The sequence below is a fragment of the Doryrhamphus excisus genome, chromosome 5, assembly GCF_030265055.1.
Source record: "Doryrhamphus excisus isolate RoL2022-K1 chromosome 5, RoL_Dexc_1.0, whole genome shotgun sequence".
NCBI classification, from domain to species: domain Eukaryota; kingdom Metazoa; phylum Chordata; class Actinopteri; order Syngnathiformes; family Syngnathidae; genus Doryrhamphus; species Doryrhamphus excisus.
The window spans coordinates 26,679,813-26,702,253 of NC_080470.1; the positions used below are offsets into that span (position 1 = coordinate 26,679,813).

General features: G+C 47.7%; 1 protein-coding gene and 5 non-coding genes across 6 annotated transcripts; 1 reads left to right on the forward strand and 5 right to left on the reverse strand.

Annotated features, from left to right (window-relative positions):
* Positions 1-2,081: 2,081 nt before the first annotated feature.
* Positions 2,082-2,153, reverse strand: trnaq-uug (transfer RNA glutamine (anticodon UUG)). Its single transcript has one exon. It is a non-coding gene; the product is annotated as a tRNA-Gln (tRNA).
* Positions 2,154-2,274: 121 nt separating this feature from the next.
* trnap-agg (transfer RNA proline (anticodon AGG)) lies at positions 2,275-2,346 on the reverse strand. The gene has a single exon. It is a non-coding gene; the product is annotated as a tRNA-Pro (tRNA).
* A 418-nt stretch (positions 2,347-2,764) lies between these two features.
* Positions 2,765-2,838, reverse strand: trnai-aau (transfer RNA isoleucine (anticodon AAU)). Its single transcript has one exon. It is a non-coding gene; the product is annotated as a tRNA-Ile (tRNA).
* Positions 2,839-3,307: 469 nt separating this feature from the next.
* Positions 3,308-7,817, forward strand: LOC131130052 (uncharacterized). Its single transcript, XM_058074120.1, has 2 exons — positions 3,308-6,193; positions 6,288-7,817. Exons 1-2 carry the CDS (start codon positions 5,086-5,088, stop codon positions 6,560-6,562), a joined length of 1,383 nt encoding a protein of 460 aa, XP_057930103.1. The 5' UTR covers positions 3,308-5,085; the 3' UTR covers positions 6,563-7,817.
* Positions 4,085-4,156, reverse strand: trnaq-uug (transfer RNA glutamine (anticodon UUG)). Its single transcript has one exon. It is a non-coding gene; the product is annotated as a tRNA-Gln (tRNA).
* A 513-nt stretch (positions 7,818-8,330) lies between the features above and the next one.
* On the reverse strand, positions 8,331-8,401 carry trnad-guc (transfer RNA aspartic acid (anticodon GUC)). The gene has a single exon. It is a non-coding gene; the product is annotated as a tRNA-Asp (tRNA).
* Between the last annotated feature and the right edge of the window lie 14,040 nt (positions 8,402-22,441).

Consider the following 22,441-nt stretch of genomic DNA (forward strand, 5'->3'; position numbering starts at 1 on the left):
TAACTCCTCGGCTCTGGTGCTTGGCCTCCCCATGACTTGGAGCTATGGCTCTCCCTCACGGGGGTAAGCTGCCCGGCGGGTGTCGGCCGGCGCGGTGGAGCGCCTTACCACTCGCCTTACCACTCGCCTTACCACTCGCCTGCACGCCCCCTCCGCTTGCTCATGTGCGGGCCTCCTTCCCTCGCCCGCTCCTTTGTCTGCCACACTGCCGTAGCCCCGATGCCGTGGTCGAGGGGAGTCTGGGGGTGCTATCCCTTGGCGGTCCGTACCTCCCTGGGCTCGGGGCCTGGTTGTGGGTCTGGGACCCCTGGGTCCCCCGCCCTGTGATGCCCCGGACGCCCAACCTGGGGACGTCCACAGTGTGTGCTTGCGTGTGTCTGAGATTATTTTATGTATTTATTGTTTTAAATACTTAGATAAATAATGATTAGTTTTATTATAATTATGTATATATATATATGTGTGGGTGTGCGTGTGTGTATATGGCTATATAGATATATGGGGGGCCTTGCGGGGGTCTGGCGCAAAGGCGTTCCATCTCTACCGCCCGGTCCTCCATGGGGCAGTGTGCCCGGGCCTCTTCTGTCCTGGCCGGGGCGGTCCTGTGTTGGTAGTCAGGCCTGGGGTTACCTGGGGCGGGCCGGGTTCTGCTTCCTGGGGGTGTGTGGGGGGCGGGGGGCGGCGCCTCCGGCCGTGGATGGGCTCCCTCCCGGTTGGCGGGGGCGCCCCTGTGCCCACAGGTGTGTGGCCCTCGATGCCCTTCTGCCCTAGTGGGGTATGGTCTCCCGCTGGTCTCGGGGGTGCGGATCTCCTCCGGCCTGCTGGCGCCCTGTTGCCGGTTGGGATTGCTCCTCCATGGCCTCTTGCTGGTCTCTTCAGGGAGATGCTTCGGGGGCGGGTCTTGGGGAGTCGGCCTTGGCTTTGCTCACACCCACGGGGCCGAAGGATCTCTGGCGGTGGGGGCTTGACCTGGCTGCGCGGGGCGGGGTTTGCTGGGTGGTAGAAGGCAGTCTCTCTCCTTTTGTCATTCTCAGTGACAATTACACATTCACACACTCGCATTCACATACACAAGCACACTTACGGACACATATATGAATATATACACAGAAGTACACACCTCCATATGGACACTCACAGCACATGGGTGATTCTCTACACAATCTACCATCTTATCCCTGATGTCTATATGCTATTGGTATGCTATTATTACAGTAAAAATGATGTCAAGCAGTGAGATTTTAATTACTGTAACTGTATGGCTGTAATTGTGTTCACTATCATGGTTCATGTCTTCATTGTTACTATTGCTACTGGTAAGTTGGACTGTTTCACTTCACTGATATCATCTCTATTGTGACCCTTAGCCATCATTGACATTTAACTGTTCTGTTTGTCACTGTTGTTGTTATGGGAATTCTTGTTGCTGCTGTTTTTGTCTCTCTCTCTCTACTGCCCCCCCCCCCCCCCCCCCCCACCACACCCCACCCCACCTTCTCTTCTTCTTTTCTGTGTTTCTTCTTGCTCCGGTCCGGTCGCTCCAAATGCGCATAACAAAAACATCAAATAACAGCAAAAAAAATTTCATGGTACAGGAAAGTTGTAGCCAACACCTTTCCTGACACAGAGCAACTCTGTTTAGCATGTAAGGGCATTTAGATCAACAATACTATCTGCCCCAATGGCTGGACGGGACAAAAAAAAAAAAAGTCAATTTCAAGAGGGGTTCTGTCAAAGAGGGATTCAGGTAACCCTCTATGGGCTCACACTGACACTGTTGTTCAGGCTGTATTGCCACTGCTTCAGCCGCGGTGGGTGGGGATGACTGGAGGAGGAAGAAGAAGTGGAATGAAAGAGGCAGGTCCCGGGATTGACATTTCCAAGATCGAATGAGGTCTTAAACTGCCCACATGGACAAGCCAAATATCAGCAAAGGTTGAGCCAGTCACCTGAAGGTTAGATTTTTGATCTGAGTGTCCCGGATTCAAGTCCCTGTTCAGGTGACCAGTGACAGGGTCTCAGGTCCACTTGCAAACGCCTCCTTTTTGCCCTCAAAATACAAGGGCAACAGGACAATCCCTTGGTTCCACCAAGACTTGAACTTAGACCACTGGATTCAAAGTCCGGGGTGCTAACCATTACACCACGGAACCTGCAAGGGTACAGACAGCGCCGGGCCCTGAAGTACATCCTGTCAGGTTACATTAACGTTGATATAACTTCACTGATGGTGGTGTTCTGGGAATTGTGTTGAAAAGTAGTTCGGGGGAGGGAGGGCTTGTCCGAGAATTGAACTCGGGACCTCTTGCACCCTAAGCAAGAATCATACCACTAGACCAACAAGCCCCTGCTTGGGCAAATACTTACCTCTCCCCGGTCAGTTGGCGGCCATGATGCGGGTGTTTTCGCAGTTGACTGGGTTGTGCGCTGTTGGTTATGGGGACCGGGGGGGTTATGAGGGGTGGGGTGTTGTGGACGAGGGCTTTTTTGTTCCTTCACGGTCCGCATTCTCTGCACTCGTGATGTAAAATTTTGGGTAGAGGATAATAGGGTCCACTGCCACCTTTGATCTGCTCCTTGCAGTCTTGGTGACCAAGAGGTTTGTTGCCGCTCTCCGCTTTGACGTGCTGTTTTCTTTACCTTTCCCCGGTCTTTCGGCAGTCTTGTCGAGGGTGTTTCACCGGTGGGTGGGGTGATGTTGGTTATGGAGACCAGCGGGTTGTCGCCGTGGGCTTTTGTTGTTCCTGGAGCACATAAAGATGGATGGTCAGTATGGGGGTTGAACCCGTGACCTTGGCGTTATTAGCACCACGCTCTGACCAACTGAGCTAACCAACCACAGGACACCTTTGCATCAAATGTTTCCAGCTCAAATCAACTAACTCATCCTTAACAGAACGCATTCTCTGTGCTCGTGGTCGAATTTTTGCTTCTCGGACAACGGGGTCATCTGCCCCCATTGATCATGCAGTCACGGTGGGCGAGAGGTTTGCCGCTGCTCTGCTTTGCCATGCTGTTTTCTTTACCTTTCCCCGGTCGGTTGGCAGCCTTGATGGGGGTGTTTCGCAGTTGACTGGGTTGTGCGCTGTTGGTTATGGGGCCTGGGGGGTTTTGGGCTTTTGTCGCCGCCATGCTGTTTTCCATGTGGTGGTGTACTGTTAGTTGTTGTCAACGGGGGCTTTTGTCGTTTCTTCACGGTCCGCATTCTCTGCACTCGTGGTCTGAAGAGGACAATGGGGTCCACTGCCCCCATTGATCTGCTCCTTGAGTCTTGGTGACCAAGAGGTTTTTTGCCGCTCTGCTTTGACATGCTGTTTTCTTTACCTTTCCCCGGCCTTGTCGAGGGTGGGTGGTGTGATGTCGGTTATGGGGGCCGGTAAGTTTCCGCCCTGGGCTTTTGTTGTTCCTGGAGCACATAAAGAAGAGTGGCTAGTATGGGGGTTGAACCCGTGACCTTGGCGTTATTAGCACCACGCTCTGACCAACTGAGCTTACCGGCCACTGGACACCATTGCAATATTTTATGTTTTTTTTAATTTTATGTACCCCGAAGCAGACTCAATCGGTACGCTGGGGTCTGAGGGCGATAAGTGGGTACCTGGTGGACACCTTGTTTGTGCTCTTGACAGGTATTTCGGGACAGTTTAACAATTGGCTTTTGATGGTGGAACAAGCTAAAACAAGGAAAACAAATTTTTTAGCGCGCCTGGGAGTGGGCTCCTTATTGCAAATAGTTCCCGCTGTAATTTCCGCCGAGTGTCCCTGATGAATACATCCACTGCTCCAGAAGCAGCCTCGGCTAATTGTTGGCCATTCGCCATAGCGCACCCCGAGGTTACAGAGGTCAAAGGTAAGCCCATATTCAGCAGCACACTGGCGAAAGGTAAATTTATGTGCATTACCGTTTCCACAGGTGCCCGATTGGTACAACCCGGCATTAATATCTCTTGGTGTAATTCTACTTTACAGATGGATGCCTTCTTCCGGCCGATACTCAGGGCTGACCTCTGGTGGTGGTGCGGTGGCACACGGTGCAAACGTCTCCTTTTTGCCCTCAAAATACAAGGGCAACAGGACAATCCCTTGGTTCCACCAAGACTTGAACTTAGACCACTGGATTCAAAGTCCGGGGTGCTAACCATTACACCACGGAACCTGCAAGGGTACAGACAGCGCCGGGCCCTGAAGTACATCCTGTCAGATTACATTAGCGTTGATATAACTTCACTGAGGGTAATTTCTCTACGCCTTCGGGCTGGGGAAAAGGTCCTAACTGTCATTTGTGCGTACGTGCCAAACGGCAGTGCGGAGTACCCGGTCTTTTTGGAGTCCTGGTGACTCCGTCGTTCTACTGGGAGACTTCAACGTCCATGTGGGCAATGACAGTGTGACCTGGAGGGGCGTGATTGGGAGAAACGGCCTCCCTGATCTGAGCCCGGGCAGTGTGATGTTATTAGACTTCTGTGCGAACCACAGTTTGTCCATAACTAACACCATGTTCGAACATAGGGATGTCCATAAGTGCACTTGGCACCAGGACACCCTTGGCTGCAGGTCTATGATCGACTTTGCAGTTGTGTCGTCAGACCTGCGTCCGCATGTTCTGATCAGGCGGGTGAAGAGAGGGGCTGAGCTGTCAACTGACCAGATTAAGGTTCCTTACGCTCAGGAGGCACTGGTTGAAATCCCACAGCTGGCATTTTCCTGGTCAGCTCCATTATCCACGACTGGAATGATTTGGCAGCAAAAGACTGTCAGATTGTACAAGACACCTGAACATCTTGAGAAGAAGATTAAGAGAGGTTTTGTTCTAATGAGAAGGGTTTGTTTGTTGACATTGTGACATACAAAAGAGGAACTCCCCGTCGGGGAATCGAACCCCGGTCTCCCGCGCGGCTGGCGGGGATAGTTCAGCTGAAACGAGCTAAATTTTCCCCATTCATTTCCAATGAGAGAGAAAGGCCACTATGAATGTAATATACTTTTGTCCATGAGTGGCGCTGTGGCCGCTTCTGCTACACCCACCCACCACATCCATCCTGAACTTCAGGTAGAAATTAACTCTATTAAGTGTCATTATTTCATATGTTATTTGTGTTTCTCAGAGATTGCTGCGCACCGTTCAGGGTTGCAGAGTCTTCTGCGGAGAAACACCTCAACTGGGATGCATGGCAAACAACTGACACAATTGTTACTGAGGCCACATCTGTGTGCCTCAGAATATCACCCGTTATACGGCACCTTCGCACAGTTCCTGTCGGCTGCCTTCTCTGTGGTGGACCAGGAAGACCTGCAGAGGCTCCAGGATGCATACGTCTTCTGTGGCATCCAGCCTGCAAATCCCACCAAGCAGCATATCGTGAGCACTGCAGGATAAAGATTCCTCCGCCCGGGACGCTTATTCAGAGAGTGGAAGGGGTGTTGAAGCACTTTCACCTGACCACAGATCCGAATGGCATCCCTCTTTATAAGCCCTCCATGCTAAAGAGATTGAGGATCCAACGAGTCCACATTCTGCGCGGTTGCCTCAGTGATCCTGAGGTGGAAGGGGGCATACTGTACCGCCGTGGAGGAACGATACAGTTAAACCAGGTGCCAGGTGAGCGTGCAGCAGTCCCCGTCTGGATCCCCATCAGAGGCACGTCGCAGCAGGAGGGCTACCACTTTCACCAGGCCAAATGGGTGACCGGCACGCAGGTCTCCCCAGAGCTGTTCCAGGCCCAGGCCATGACAGGAGTGTGTCGCTGGAACTATCAGCGTCTGCTGGACCTGAAACTGCCAGGCGTTTCTCTCCCGCCTGTTTTCAACCCTGCACTGATATGCTCCCTGAATGCTGTTTCCAGACGGGTCTTTGGCGAAGAAAAGTACCCTGCTCTTCGTCTGGCAGCTGAAGACACCGGGGAGAGGTTTGGCCTGGAGTACAGGGAGCCAGAATGTTGTCCGGTCCCTTTAGACTGGGACAAACATATAACCAAGAAGGACCCCGGCCACGCCACAAGTGCTCCTTCTCCAGGCATCCTGCCTGATCAGGGAGCAGACCCAGTGCAGCCTTCCTCCACACCTCCCACCAGGCTTTTCAGCTTTGTTCACCCTCTTCAAACTGCTACTGTGACTACGTCTAGTCGTGTGGCCCCTATCCCAGCATCTGACTTGGACAATAAAGCTTCTGTTACTGAGCTTCAGCCACAGCCAGGTAAAAACCTAATCATGTGTCCCCTTGTTCTAATAGTGTTGCATCTTGTTTGAACCAAATAACAAATGTGTATCGCTTGGTTTTCTTTGCCTAGAGCCCACAAGAAGATTACCCATCCAATGTTCTCCGACTGCTGCCCGCACTGGACCAGTGAAGACTGGAGGGAGAGTATTTGTGTTGGACCACAAGCGCTGGCCGTCTCCAAAGAAGTCGGCAATTGACGAGCTCCTTAATAAACACCGCGGGCACGAGGACATGATCAAGCTTGTGGTTCGGGAGTATGGCACTCTTGTCCAGCAAAGACCCCAACAGCATGCTGCATCCAACATCAAAATTGCATATTCCCAAATACATAATACACAACAGTAAATTTCTCAATACATCATCTTCACTAAATACCAGCCCAGAGAAGCTGCAACATACACAGCAGCTTTGGCAGTTGCTAAGCACTACCTCTGCTGTGCCTGTCGTGACACTGCCTGCAGCTATGGTCATTCCACCATCACCACCACCACCACCATCACCACCACCACCACCACCTGCTCATACCCCATTGGAGCAGGAGCAACCACCTCCCGTGTCAAAAAAACTCAAACAAAAACATGTCTGTGCTGTCGTCAACCAAAATCAAAATATCAAGGGGATGGGACATCAATACATGACTTTTATCAGCGGGGCCGTGTCAGATACTTTTATTGCCCCACAAAAGTTTTCCAAAAATATGGTGCAGAAGGTCTGACAAACCCAGTCAAACAAAAGTTCAGTCAAACAGACTTCTTCCAGCGAGAGCTCGATGATACAAGAAAGAGGGTGGAGGGGAAAAAAGCAGAAGAAGAGGAAGGGGGAGGAATCTCCTCCACCCCCTGTCCGAAAGTGCCGGTTCTGCAGGATGCAGCTAAAGCAGGATCCGAACAGCCCCCACATCCACACTGGCTTTCCAGGGCAAGCAGGGAAGTACATCTACTGCCCTGCCAAAGTCTTCTCTATCTATAGAGAGAACGGGATGGAAAGAGAGATGAGCTGGAGGGGGTTCCAGGCCTCTCCTTTTTATGAAAAGGAGAAACAACGGCAGCAAAATAAATGAACATTTTTTTTATTATTCATAGCTTGTGATTAGTATTCATTTTTTATTTCTGAGAGTGTTTTTGAGTGTGGCATGGCAACCTGATGAATAAATATTCTTTGTTACATTGCATTGATTTTGTGTTTTATTTCAAGCACTGGTATCAATATAAGCCTGATAGGAATAGTGTGTAATCATATAGGGATTAATTGGAAAAAATATATATTGTGGAGAAGAAAATGGTGACTTGACTGATGCTTAGACGGGATTCGGACACCTGACTTCATTTCTCCAAAGTCTCTCTGCTTGTCTGACATCTGTCTCGCATCCTGATTGGCTGGCAGCAAATGTCAACAACACAAGCGCGGCACGCGCTTGGCAAGTGAGAATTCTACCACTGAACCACCAATGTCACGTGGGGACACACTGTAAGAGAACAAAATTCAACTGTCAAGTGGATGAGCCTCTGCAAAGTGGCGCTGAATGACAAAACATCACAATGTCATACTCTTTGGATTCAAGCACCTTCTGGCGTAATGGGATCCACAACAATCACGTCAGCTGTGGATGCAACGTCAATTCGTTCTTGAAGGGCAAGTGACAAAAAGAAGTACATGGTTCACAAATCAGCTGCCAAAGTTTCACTGACCAAGCACCCAGGCACTGCTGGAATTTGAACCCACAATCTCCTGTTTACCAGACAGGCACTCTGACCAGCTTAGCCACAGTGCCAGCAGTTCATCTGGTACCAACACAAAAACAGTTCGCCAATGGGGAAAAATGTTCATACAAGGGAGGGAGTCCAAAGTCCAACACGTGTGTGAATTGAGAGTCGCTGGGTGGGCTCGAACCACCAACCTCTCAGTTAACAGCCAAACGTGCTGACCAATTGCGCGACAGGGAGTACAACAGCATGACTGCAGTCAGGTTTCACTAAGTGCTGTCCACCTTAACTCTCGGGTGGTCCGGTCTGTTACGTTTCAGGTGTCATTCTGAATACTGCCCTTTCGCAGGAAAAGAGCCTTTGTACTTTTTCAACATGAGCTCTAAAGAAAGGTATAAGCTGAGATATACTGCATTGGCCGGGAACCGGACCCGGGCCTCCCGCTTGACAAGTGAGAATTCTACCACTGAACCACCAATGCCACGTTGGGAAACACTGTTGGAGAACAAATTAAATTGTTGAGTGGATGTGCCCCTGCAAAGTGGCGCTGAATGACAAAACATCACAACACACGCACGGGATGCCAGGGGAGGCCGACTACTAACCGAGCTGAGCGAGAGGGCATAAGAAAAAAATTTGTGACCTTGTGGTGGTTACCCGGCAGCACCAAGGATATGGTGCACGTCTGATGCGTAATGCATGCCAGGTGATGTTCATCTAGCGAGCAGACATTCTTGTGGGGGACAAGCTCAACAGTAGGAATGTTGAGAGAACCAGTCCGCTCAATCAATCAATGAAGTTCTCGTCCGCCCCAGAGTCAATTAATGCTGTGGTAGGAGAAGCTTCCCCCGCCCAGGATATCGTACCTTCCACCTGAAGTCGGCCCACCAAAGCGGATGATGCAGCCGGTGTGGTTGGAGCGGGCAGTGCCAGCAGCTGGGGAATATCCCTGGTGGAGGAAGAGCGTTGGCGTCCTGGGCGAACTGGACAGCGGGAAATTGTGTGTAGGACTCCCACAGTACAGGCACAGCCACAGGCGTGGACGGTGACTCCTCTCCGCTGACGAAAGGCGACTGGCTCCCAGTTGCATGGGGACGACACTCCCGACGTCATCAGACGGCGCTCCGCTGCTGGAGCAGGGAGGGAGGAGTGGTGCCGGAAGAGCCCCAGGAGGTGGGATTTGGAGCCGACATGTGGGTCGGAGAGGCTCCGCTGTGCGCTGCGCTCCCGCAGCCGGTTGTCGAGTCGAATGGATAGCGACAGAGAGCGGCTGGAATGACAAGGCGCTGTGGAGCGCATATCGGGCGAGTGTTAGAATAAAATGTAGATTATTTTGTTAGTTATCACCCTTATATCCACTTGCTTAGACAATAGAAAGTGTTTGAATGTGCTGAAGAAGGAATGTTCCCGTGACCCTAATCAGAGACCCTCAGCGACCCCCAGGTCCTGGAGGTGCTTGGATGCACCAACAGCGACTCTGCAGATGCTCATGTTAATCCTGCAAGAATGTGTCAAGATAAGAACTCGTAAAACATTAAAAGTAATAACTCTCACATACACACACACACATAGACAAACAAATACAGCTCGTGCAACTGCCTTCTCCACCCCCCCTTAGAGTTGCACGACCATGTAGTAGGGACCCCCGAAAGAGAATAAAAGGAGAGGAGTGTGAACTGCATATTCAGAGTGGAGCGGCATGTCACTGGGTATGTGGTTTCACTCTCCTCGCTGCGATCAACTTGGAATATTGTTGTCTGTCTCTTCTGTATTTCTGTATTGAAGTGATTTTACAAGTGTCACAGGAGTTTGAACCTGACATTTACTTGGTTCTTCGAGCCAGATCCCAAGATACCTGAGGAGTCCAGTTGTGGAGCGGACAAGACAGAAAGACCGTGGCCACGGCAGACAAAACCCTTTGACGGGCTGTCTTCTCAGCTCAACAACTGGAAGCTGAAGGTTGACGGGATACCTACGGAAGAGAAGACAACAATCAGTAAGACACTTTTGATCAGAGTGTAGAGTAAAAGGGCGCCGTCCCTTTGTGTTGTGAGTGAAAGGGTGGCATCCCTTTGTGTTAAAGCAGGGGTGGGCAAACTGAGACCTGGGGTCCACATGCAGCCCGCTAAGGGTTTTTGACCCCTAGAGCTGAGTGCGGCCCGCGAGTCAATAAGGTTTGTCACCCGGTGCTAAAAGCCTTGTGTATACTAGTCGCTGGCAAGCAAAGAGACGGACTCGACAGTCTTCTGTAGGAAGACGAGTTGGCAGTCTTGTGTAATAAGATGGACCCACAGTGTTACGGAGTTGGCGGTCTTTCACAATAAGACAGAGTTGGCAGTTTTTTGTACAAAGACGGAGTTGGCGGTCATGTTAGGCTAGAAAAGGAGTGCCTCCGCGGTGAAAGGCCTTTTCGGGGTTTGAATGTGAAAACGTTTTCAAAGTACGAATGAGTGTGTGAATGGGAGATTTTGTCACGAGACAGGTCTTCATATTAAAGGGTGAGAAAAAGAGTAAGTCTTTGAGGAAGCAGAGGCAAGAATTATCCGCCCTCTCCAGGGTAGAAGCTTGAGAATTACCTCAAAGAAAAGTTCATTACTCTCTCACTGACAAACAACCCTGTTGTTAGTTTTCCCGAGGAAGCTCATCACAACAGGGACCAAATTATTCCCAAGATGGGAAATAAAAGTGGAAAAACACAAGTCAAAAGGGAGGAACTAAATTGCAAGTATTGGTGTTACGTGTTTCACCGCCAACCAACCAAAATAAAACATCTAGAAATATGGATTAACAAGTATGGTTTTGACGGACAATTATCGATCCCTAAATTAATAAAATTGCAACAGGATATAGCAAAAAGGAACAAGAATCAAACCAAAAAAATGCAAAAGCAAGGGTATGATGACCTGTCATATTGGAAGGAGTTGGCAGAGAGAAGGCAAAAAGGCGAGGCGAAGATGGAAGAAAGGAAGGCAAGAGATAGAGCAGAAAAAAAAGGTTGTAAAAAGGAAGAGTTATATAAGATAGTAAGGGAAGTTTTACTTCAGGAGTATCAGAAAGATGAAGGAAAAGTAAATGAGGAGAAAGACGCAGACACATTTTTTACACGAAAGGAAGGTAATGAAAGTAGGGTTATGCCAACTAAAGGAGTGAGCAATAGTAGTCAAAATGATGGTGTAGTAGGTGGACAATCACAATTGTATCCACAGTTCGCTGAACCCCCACATTATGACAACCACGATGTCAGACCATCAGTGCCATACCCACCACAAACAAGAGCTAAACCTTTTTCTGTTGAGTGGTCAAAACAGATGGGAGAAGTATTTTCTCCTAAATCACCACCTAGGGTTTCACCGGAAACCGATGCGTTTCCAATGATAGAAGTACCGAACCCTAATGTAGCCAATGATGAACGTCCCACAATCCTAGTGTATCGTACATGGACACAGGAAGATGTAAAGAAGGCCTTAGATGGTGTCACACCTGTAAAAGAGGACGCCGTAAGATTTATTACAGACATGAACAACTTGAGAATGTCATACCACCTGAACGGAATAGAAGTACAACAAGTGTGGATGAGAGCCTTAGGGCCAGAGTGGTGTCTGTGTAAAGGAAATTGGAGCCCCACATATGGCAATGGCCAACCTGTGGCCCATGATGACCCCACATTGGAGCAAAGAATCAATCAGTTGGAAGAGAGAGTCCTAGCAAAGTTCAGGAAAAGAGCTAATTACTCAACAATAGGACAATGCAAACAAAAGAATGACGAATCATTTGATGAGTATAGAGTGCGTATGATTACGGTATTCAAACAAAATAGCGGCCTTGCTGAAGATGATGAACCCACAGGCCCATACCAACAACAGTTAAAGAATGCGATACATGCTAATTCAAATCCTGGCATAAAAGGGTGGGTTGATAAACATTTCATCGGAATGCCCACAGCAACTATGGCAGACTATATCACACACGTGCAGCATGCAGCATGCAAAATGCAGGTGTTAAGTAACAAAAATAAGATGCAAAAAATACACACCTTTGTTACAGATAACAGAGAAATCCTCTTTCAAAGTCAAGGACGATTCAGAGGAAAAGGTAGAGGAACAGGTAGACAGAATGTATGAAGCTATCCCAACAATATTGGATGTTGGAATTGCGGTGAAGAAGGTCACTTCTCCCGTGATTGTGACAAAGGCCAGTTCAAAAGGAACCAAAAGCCATATTAGGCATGACTAGGCTTGTCTAAACAAATAGAACCAGAACAAAATGATGAACCAGTAGTAGAATTAAATTTACAAGAGGTATTTGCCTTTGAACATCGCAGAAGTCACATTGGAAGTGAATGGTAATCCAATCAGATTTCTTTGTGACTCGGGAGCATGTAGAACAACTTGCAGATATGAATTTCCACATTCAAGATCTGCAGGCAATACATGGCTCAGGACAGCAGGAGGAAAATTTGACAATAATGGTCAAGTCCCTACCAATAACGTTGTGGTCCATCAAATGTAGGACTAATTAAAAGTGCCCAACCTGTACAAATTAAAGCTAAAAATGATTACAGGACATGTGTTAGGCAATACCCAATAAAACCAGATGCATATGAAGGAATAAAATTAGTGATAGAAGAATTGTTAAAAGCTAAAGCCTTAGTAGAATGTAACAGCTCAAAATGGAACATCCTTAATTTTCCAGTGGGAAAAAGTGCCACTCTCTGTGGGATGGAGAATGATACAGGACAAGCTGTAAATCAAGCTGTGGTGGCAAGAGCACCTTGTGTGCCTGACCCACACACATTGTTAAATTCTTTACCAACAGATGTCACATAGTTCACCATAGTAGACATCAGTAATGCATTCTTCTCCATTCCAATACATAGAGAAAGAAGGTTTAGGTTCGCATTTACGTTTGCAGGAAAAATATACATACACACGCCTACCGCAAGGATATTGTGAAAGCCCGAAAATGTATTCACAAGCAATGATAGCCATTATGTCTATGTTTAATCCCCAAATGAAAGCCATATATTACTATATGTAGATGACATCCTACTAGCGTCACCAGATAGGAAGTCATGTGAGGAAGACACAATAGCCTTATTGCACCATTTAGCGAAAGAAGGCCTTAAAGTGAGTAAAGACAAAGTACAATTTTGTAAGCAATCAGTGAACTACTTGGGCCATCAGTTGACAGGACAAGGACAAACTATTCTAGCTGACAGGAAACAAGCAATTTTAAATGCACCTAAACCACAAACAAAAAAGCAAATTATGTCCTTCTTAGGACTCACTAATTAGATGTAGATGTTGGATTCCAAACTATGCACAAATAGTGTCACCATTAACAAAGTTAATGTATAAAAATGATGTCACTCTTACAGTGGAATGAGGAGGCAGAAAAAGCATTCTGTGAAAAAGAGTACTGGTAGGAAGTTTGATTGTAGCACTGCATGATTACAGCAAAACATTTAAACAAACAGTAGATTATAAAGATGTGAAGTGAGGCCGAGGTCATGTACTCAACTCAGTCTTACCAAGAGTATGGTGCAAAGAAACAACCAATAGCGTACTACTCTTGTAAGCTAGATGCAGTAGCATGCGCCATCTTACATTGTGTGCGGGCTAATAGCAGCATCTATGGCCGTGGAAACAAGTGCAACCATTATATTGTTCCATTTACTAGTACTGAAAGTACCTCATGCGGTTTCCACCCTGCTATTGCAGACGAGCATGACATTTTTGTCTCCTGCTAGACATCTGTCTTTTGTCTCAACCACATGTAACACTTGAGCGATGCACCACGCTCAACCTACCCTTCTACCACTCCCTGAGGAAAGCGAAACACATGATTGTGATGAACTAACAACACAAACTACAAAGTGTAGACCAGACTTATTAGCTCAGGCACTAACAAAAAGAGGAGATTTTTGTAGATGTTTCCTCAAAGAAAAATGATTTGTGGAAAGAATCATAACTGGCTATGCAGTCATAGCGCTTACAGAAGCATGCAAATTAATGAAAGGTCAAAAGGTGACAAATTATACCGATAGCCAATATGTACATTGAACAGTACATACCTTTGCAGAACAGAGGTATGATAACATCAACAGGAAAACCAGTAACTCATGCAGGATTGTTAACAGCATTACTAGAAGCAGTGCAATTACCAAAACAAATTGCATTGCATGTAAATGGGACATACAAATAATACTGATCCGATATCCTTAGGAAATGCGTTCGCTGATAAAATGGCAAAACAAGCGGCACTAAAGGAACTGGACCATCTTGAAACTGAAAGATTACAAGTAGACTTTGAGATATTGGCTGATATGCAACAACAAAGTCCAAAATAGGAAATTGACCACTGGCTTAGGAATAAAGCAACCCTGGACAAAAATGTTTATATGTCGACAGAAAAGAAACCAATCTTGCCAAAAAAATTGTAAAAGTGGGCTGACATTTTGAGCCATGGTGTTACACATGTCTCAACAGGAGGGATGTGTCACACTATTAACACCCACTTTAATTCGTGTTTAAAAATTCTTATTCAAAAAATTTTTGTTGAGCGTTTTTAATGTGTGCAAAACACAACGTCCAGGACAACTTGTGACCGAGGCGTGGCCAATTTCCAAAACGACAATATTAATTTCAAGTAATACATATGGACTTATTGAGCTAATTAAAAGTGAAGGAAGGTCAGCCCTGATTCTTGCATCCCAGAGCTGTTGTAGATTGGCCTCATATGGGATGGAGTAGGGGTATGTGTATGAGATGGACCAGGATCCTGTTCCTGGACCAGACACTTGCTCCTTCACCCCATTATCTGTATTGCCTCCTGAGTTTAGTTTTCCAATGAGTGAATGACCATAAATGCCTGAGACCATCCTGGCTTTTTGGTTCTCCCACAATGATCTCTGCAAAGATAACACGAGACGCAGCACAGGATGCTGTGTCCTGACCTTCTACTAACTTTACTAGTGGTTGACAAGTACTGATCGCAGTTTAACATGGTACTCATCTGATCTGCATGGAATATATTGAGAATGAAACAGAATTAGACTACAGCAGTCACTTTGTAAATTAACTTGTAAAAGAAAAGAAAAAAAAGGAAAGAAAACAGGAACAATGTTCCGCATGGACTTAAAGAACCATAGCGCGTACCATCCCCAAAGTGGAGGACTGGTAGAACAGAAAATGCATGGAAGAAACAAAGTGTCCAAGGACATAATGTTTAGATCCAGTTAAATTACACATAAACATAACGGCACAAATGGTTTGAGTCCATATGAAACGTTGTTTGTCAAACCTTATAGGTTGACACAATTCGAAAATGTGTAGGAAACTGATGACGATTCTACTTTGATAGAAGACATGAGACTGACACCAGGAGACTGAGTGTTGAGTAAAAGTGGAACAAGAAAACACTGGCACTCTCCCAAGTGGGAAGGGCCTTATCAAGTACTGTTAACGACACCAACAGCATTAGGAATTGTAGAAAGAAACACTTGGATACGTCAAACGCATTGTAAAGTAGACATTGTTCGGGAGTCTGACGAGGAAGGTAAAGACCAGTCTGTGATGCAGGGGACTTCAGAGTCCTAGACTCTGAGGCATTGTGTTGAGCAGTGAAGATTATAGCACATACCCTGGTCCAGAAAACCGAACAATGCATCCTAGTTCTAAGATCACTATTGTAACAGGAGGATTGGTGTTCCTGATGTTGCAGTGTCCTCGTTCCCATACAGTACCTCAGTGTCTCAGAGTGGTCCATGATCTTGATCTCACACCTCCACCCTTGCTCTGCCAACAACCTGAAAACAACATACTGATACAACAATATGCATAATGAGTCCTCTCATCACCTCCAGACATGCATTGTGTCCAGTTTTATCTTCACCAAGACCTAAAGAAGATCCATCACATGAACTGTGCTCTGACAGCAAACGATCACTTCCAGACTGAAAGTTCAGAAGATGTTTGCTGACATGGTGTTTATGGTGACAACGACAATCACATCACCAGCCACTAAAGTGGAATGTGGCCGACTCAGAACTGGACAGGATCACACCTTTGATGCAAGGACAAGCCAAGCACCAGAATCTAGAAGTGGCAACAAATGGCCACCAGCAAGGAGGACATCCAGAGGAGAGACTAGAACAGCAATATGACCCTGGCATGTGCAGAAAAGGAGACTTTGGACCAAAGACTTGATGGAGGACTTTCTTAACAAGCAAGGTGGAAGGAAGCAAGGAGGTGGGGTGTGATGGGATCATGCCTACTCTGACTCATCTGATGCCAAGGTTGACACTGAAGTAGACAGTAACGCACACACACACACACGAACACGCACACACACAAACAGTACTCGAGAACAGACGTGTGGTGTTGATGTAGAGACAAATACCACTATGACATTGTATATAACATGAGCGGAACGTGCAGTAGTGACATTACAGATTTCAGTATCCATTTACCCTATGAATGTTGACATGTTACTAAATGCTAAATCTTTGAAGCAGATGAACATCACCTCCCAAACTACTTCCAAACAAAAAGGGAGGTTCCAGACACCGACTGGATAACAAAAGACAATCCCACTTACATCGATGCCATCAGCGTGCCACGAGGGGTACCACCAGAATACAAACTAGTAAATCAGATTGCAGCGGGTTTGGAGGGAAAGTATTATCCCATGGATAGGTTAACAAAAATGTGGATAGGATTAACTACCTCCACTATGACATACAAAAGCTTGGGAACTACACCGAGGCCGGACTCACAGCAATTGGAGAACAACTCCATGCCACGTCACTCATGGCCTTCCAGAATCGTATCGCCTTGGATGGACTGCTGGCACATTAGCAAGGAGTGTGCGCCATGCTTGGCGACCAATGTGGCATGTCCATCCCCAACAATACAGATTCCACAGGAATGCTGATGCGTGCGATTTCTGGTTTAAAGGCGCTAAACACCAAGATGAAGGAACACTGGTGTTGACACTGAGATGTTTGGTGACTGGTGGAGAGCATTTTGGGGACAATGGTCTCCTTATGTGATGTCTGTGCTTATTGCACTCGCTGTTGCCCTTCTTTTGTGTGCCTTATGTGGATGTTGTATCCCTATCTTGAAGGTTAGAATCACATGGACTGTGAATTTAGCCATGGCACCAATGACAACAAGGTAAATTAAAACTGCAAGCAGTGATGAGCGGGCTCGAGCACCCCGACGCGGTCGGGGGTACGCGCGGGTCGGGGGTACGCGCGGGTCGGGGGTGCGCGCGTGTCCGGACGGGCGCGCGGACGCGCCGTACGAAAAACCGCGGCGATGGGATAAGCGGTAAGGGAGTTACGGCACTTGCAATTTTCCGCCAGGAGGGGGCGACGCCGGCGGCGAGACGGGTGCGCGGTCACGTCCCGTCCGACGCCACGAACAGCCATAAAAAAATTCCCAACGATCGGACCGTGCGGTAGGTACTTGCGGCGGATATACATTTCCGCCTGTGGGTGGCGCTATACAGTCTATGCGCCCACACGGTAACGGACCGGAGGGTACCCCGAACCACCAGAAAAAATTAGGTGCCGATCCGACCGTGCGGAAGGAAGTTACGGCAGATATACATTTCCACCAGTTGGTGGCGCTATAGCGTATGTACACACACTGTCATAGACCAGAGGGTACCTCGAACCACCGGAAAAAAATTCGGGCCGATCCGACCATGTGGGAGGAAGTTAGGGCAGATATACATTTTCACCAGTTGGTGGCGCTATAGAGTCTATATACACACCCGGTCACAGAGTGGAGGGTGACCCAACCCAGCAAAAAAACTGTGGAGACGATCCGACCATGCATAAGGAAGTTACGGCAGATAAACATTTTCACCAGTTGGTGGCGCTATACAGTCTATGTACACACACAGTCATAGACCAGAGGGTACCCCAAACCACCAGAAAAAATTTGGGACTGATCCGACCATGTGGAAGGACGTTGCGGCAGATATACATTTCCACCAGTTGGTGGCGCTATAGAATCTATATACACACACGGTCACAGACTGGAGGGTGACCGAACCCACCCAAAAAAATTTGGAGACGATCCGACCATGTGGAAGGAAGTTACAGGTGATATACATTTCCACCAGTTGGTGGCGCTATACAGTCTATGTACACACAGTATAACAGACCAGAGATTGACCCAACACACCAAAAAAAATTTCAAGACAATCTGACCATGAATCAGGAAGTTACGGCAGATATACATTTCCACCAGTTGGTGGCGCTATAGTGTCTATATACACACACAGTCACAGACTGGAGGGTGACCGAACCCACCCAAAAAAAAATTGGAGACGATCCGACCATGTATAAGGAAGTTACGGCAGATATACATTTCCACCAGTCGGTGGCGCTGTGTTTTGAACATGGGTTCTGGAGCGTTAGGTGCGTCCTGTCATGATAGACGTCTCCACCGAAAATCATAGTGATACGTGCCACGGGTGGCGAGGGATAATGAATTGAAACTTCTAGGTGGTGCTAGTGTGTCAATTTGGCTTGGTTTCGAGATACGACCCCAACTTCTGGCACGAAAAAGGCCGCCGCCATCCAAAATGGCCGACTTCCTGTTCGTTTTGCAATATGGGTTCTTGAGACTTTTTGGTCCGTCATGTCACGGTAGACGTCTCCACCAAGTTTCCTGACGATCGATGAAACTGGTGGCGGGGGCCAATTTTTTTTAAATTTCAAGGTGGCGCTAGAGAGCCAATTTTGGAACATTATATTTGAAACCCATAAAATATCAAATTTTTCGCCAGACCTGATGCGCTCGCCAAATTTGGTGAGTTTTCGGGCATGTTGAGACCCTCAAAATGGCGCTCAAAGGCGCGGAAGAATAATAATAATAAGAATTAAAACTGCAAGCAGTGATGAGCGGGCTCGAGCACCCCGACGCGGTCGGGGGTACGCGTGGGTCGGGGGTACGCGCGGGTCGGGGGCGCGCGCGTGTCCGGACGGGCGCGCGGACGCGCCGTACGAAAAACCGCGGCGATGGGATAAGCGGTAAGGGAGTTACGGCACTTGCAATTTTCCGCCAGGAGGGGGGGACGCCGGCGGCGAGGCGGGTGCGCGGTCACGTCCCGTCCGGCGCCCCGAACCGCCATAAAAAAATTTGCGACGATTGGACCGTGCAGTAGGTACTTGCGGCGGATATACGTTTCCGCCTGTGGGTGGCGCTATACAGTCTATGCGCCCACACGGTAATGGAATGGAGGGTACCCCGAACCACCAGAAAAAATTAGGTGCCGATCCGACCATGCGGAAGGAAGTTACGGCTGATATACATTTCCACCAGTTGGTGGCGCTATAGAGTCTATGGACACGCAGATCCAAAGAGTGGAGGGTGACCCGACCGACCAAAAAAAAATTTAGAGACTATCCGACCATGTGGAAGGAAGTTACGGCTATATACATTTCCACCAGTTGGTGGCGCTATAGAGTCTGTGTACACACACAGTCATAGACCAGAGGGTACCCCAAACCACCAGAAAAAATTTGGGACCGATCCGACTATGTGGAAGGAAGTCACGGAAGATATACATTTTCACCAGTTGGTGGCGCTATAGAGTCTATGTACACACCCAGTCACAGAGTGGAGGGTGACCTAACCCAGCAAAAAAAATTTGGGACCGATCCGACCATGTGGAAGGAAGTTACAGCTGATATACATTTCCACCCGTTGGTGGCGCTATAGAATCTATGGAGACGCAGATTCCAAGAGTGGAGGGTGACCCGACCGACCCAAAAAATTTTTAGAGACGATCCGACCATGTGGAAGGAAGTTACGGCTATATACATTTCCACCAGTTGGTGGCGCTATAGAGTCTATGTACACAAAGAGTCATAGACCAGAGGGTACCCCAAACCACCAGAAAAAATTTGGGACCGATCCGACCATGTGGAAGGAAGTTACACCTGATATACATTTCTACCAGTTGGTGGCGCTATAGCGTATGTACACACACTGTCATAGACCAGAGGGTACCCCGAACCACTGGAAAAAAATTCGGGCAGATCCGACCATGTGGGAGGAAGTTACGGCAGATATACATTTCCACCAGTTGGTGGCGCTATAGAGTCTATGGACACGCAGATTCAAAGTGTGGAGGGTGACCCGACCGACCAAAAAAAATTTAGAGACGATCCGACCATGTGGAAGGAAGTTACAGCTGATATACATATCCACCAGTTGGTGGCGCTATAGAGTCTATGTATACACACAGTCATAGACCAGAGGGTACCCCGAACCACCAGAAAAAATTTGGGACCGATCCGACCATGTGGGAGGAAGTTAGGGCAGATATACATTTTCACCAGTTGGTGGCGCTATAGAGTCTATATACACACCCGGTCACAGAGTGGAGGGTGACCCAACCCAGCAAAAAAAATGTGGAGACGATCCGACCATGCATAAGGAAGTTACGGCAGATATACATTTTCACCAGTTGGTGGCGCTATACAGTCTATGTACACACACAGTCATAGACCAGAGGGTACCCCAAACCACCAGAAAAAATTTGGGACTGATCCGACCATGTGGAAGGAAGTTGCGGCAGATATACATTTCCACCAGTTGGTGGTGCTATAGTGTATGTACACACACTGTCATAGACCAGAGGGTACCCCAGACCACCAGAAAAAATTTGGGGCCGATCTGACCATGTGGAAGTAAGTTACAGGTGATATACATTTCCACCAGTTGGTGGCGCTATACAGTCTATGTACACACAGTATAACAGACCAGAGATTGACCCAACACACCAAAAAAAATTCAAGACAATCTGACCATGAATCAGGAAGTTACAGCAGATATACATTTCCACCAGTTGGTGGCGCTATAGAATCTATATACACACACAGTCACAGACTGGAGGGTGACCGAACCCACCCAAAAAAATTTGGAGACGATCCGACCATGTGGAAGGAAGTTACGGCAGACATACATTTCCACCAGTTGGTGGCACTGTGTTTTGAACATGGGTTCTGGAGCGTTAGGTGCGTCCTGTCATGATAGACGTCTCCACCGAACATCATAGTGATACGTGCAACGGGTGGCGAGGGATAATGAATTGAAACTTCTAGGTGGCGCTAGTGTGTCAATTTAGATTGGTGTCACATGGGAGCACCACCAGGGCGCTCAGGCCTGGATTCTGACCTTACGTGTAAGATTTCAGCAGCCTGTGACCTTCTGCGGGCAAAATATGAGCCTTCGATGGTCAATGGCGAAGGCTGACCATTCGCCGTGGCCACGCCCACCACATGTGCTTTACACACATCACAGTCCATCGACTGACAGTCAAACTGTGTATTGACTTTGATGTACATTGCTTCAAGGCAAGGCCAGACACCAGGCAGGGCCAGATAAGGTAAAAGTTAAGGTTAAAGTAAAAGTTTGGTGGCGTGCCACGCCCACATCCTATGTCACAGCCCAAAATCCTTCGCAATTTAACGTGGGCCATCCGTCTAGTGTCCGTTGATGCTACAACGGACTCATTCGGTCAAACCCCCTAGGAGGAGTTTGATACGACCCCTACATCCGCCCCCAAATGGTTGCCGCCACCTAAAATGGCCGACTTCCTGTTGGTTTTTGAACATGGGTTCTTGAGACTTTTTTGTGCGTCCTGTCACGAGTGATGTCTCCTCCGAAAATCATGCCCATACGTGCAACGGGAGGCGAGGGATAATTATTTTAAAACTTGTAGGTGGCGCTAGTGAGTCAATTTGGCTTGGTTTCAAATGGGGACCACACCAGGGCCCTCAGGCCTGGAATCTTCGACCTTCGACCTTCTGCGGGCGAATGATGACCCTTTCTTTGTAAACGGCGAGGCCTGAGCATTCGCCGCCAGGCCACGCCCACCACGTGCGCTTTTCCTGCATCATGGTCCATCAACAGGCTTCACCAGGCTGTCAGGCAGTGACTTTGTGACCTCGGTGTTCATCTGATGAATCTCCTGCCAGAAAAGGCCTCATGAAGATCACACGCCTTTAGCCTGTCGCCAATAGGTGGCGCTGCGACGAAATCAGGAAGTGACCTACGGGGACCTTCGGGGCGGGGCCATGATCACATGTACCAAGTATGATGAAGTCATACTTGTGCGCCAGTTGGTGGCGCTATAGAGTCTATGTACACGCAGTATAACAGACCAGAGATTGGGTCACCCGGGCAAAAAAAAATTGAGAACATATGCTACTTAAACCTTATTAAGTGTGTGAAATAGAAAAAAAGACTGGGTTTGTCAAATTAACCATGTTGTGGAATATCTAATGATGGATGCAAGCTAAAAACATTTAAACACAGTCATGTACAAACAAAATAAAAAGTTTAATTATGTAAATTGAAATAACCATCAAAGTGAACAAATACAAAAGGCAAGAACACTATGATTTATCATTCAACAAACTTTTTTCCTGTTTATACTCACAAGGGTCGCGGGGGCATATACATACAGTCAAACAACCATTCACACACATTCATAC

What these genes read in the sequence shown, in the direction of transcription:
- LOC131130052 (XM_058074120.1), top strand. Translation starts at nt 5,086, where the DNA reads ATGTTATTTGTGTTTCTCAGAGATTGCTGCGCACCGTTCAGGGTTGCA. An exon ending in TGAGCTTCAGCCACAGCCAG is followed by an intron (nt 6,194 to 6,287) that starts GTAAAAACCTAA and finishes TTCTTTGCCTAG; the next exon opens with AGCCCACAAGAAGATTACCC.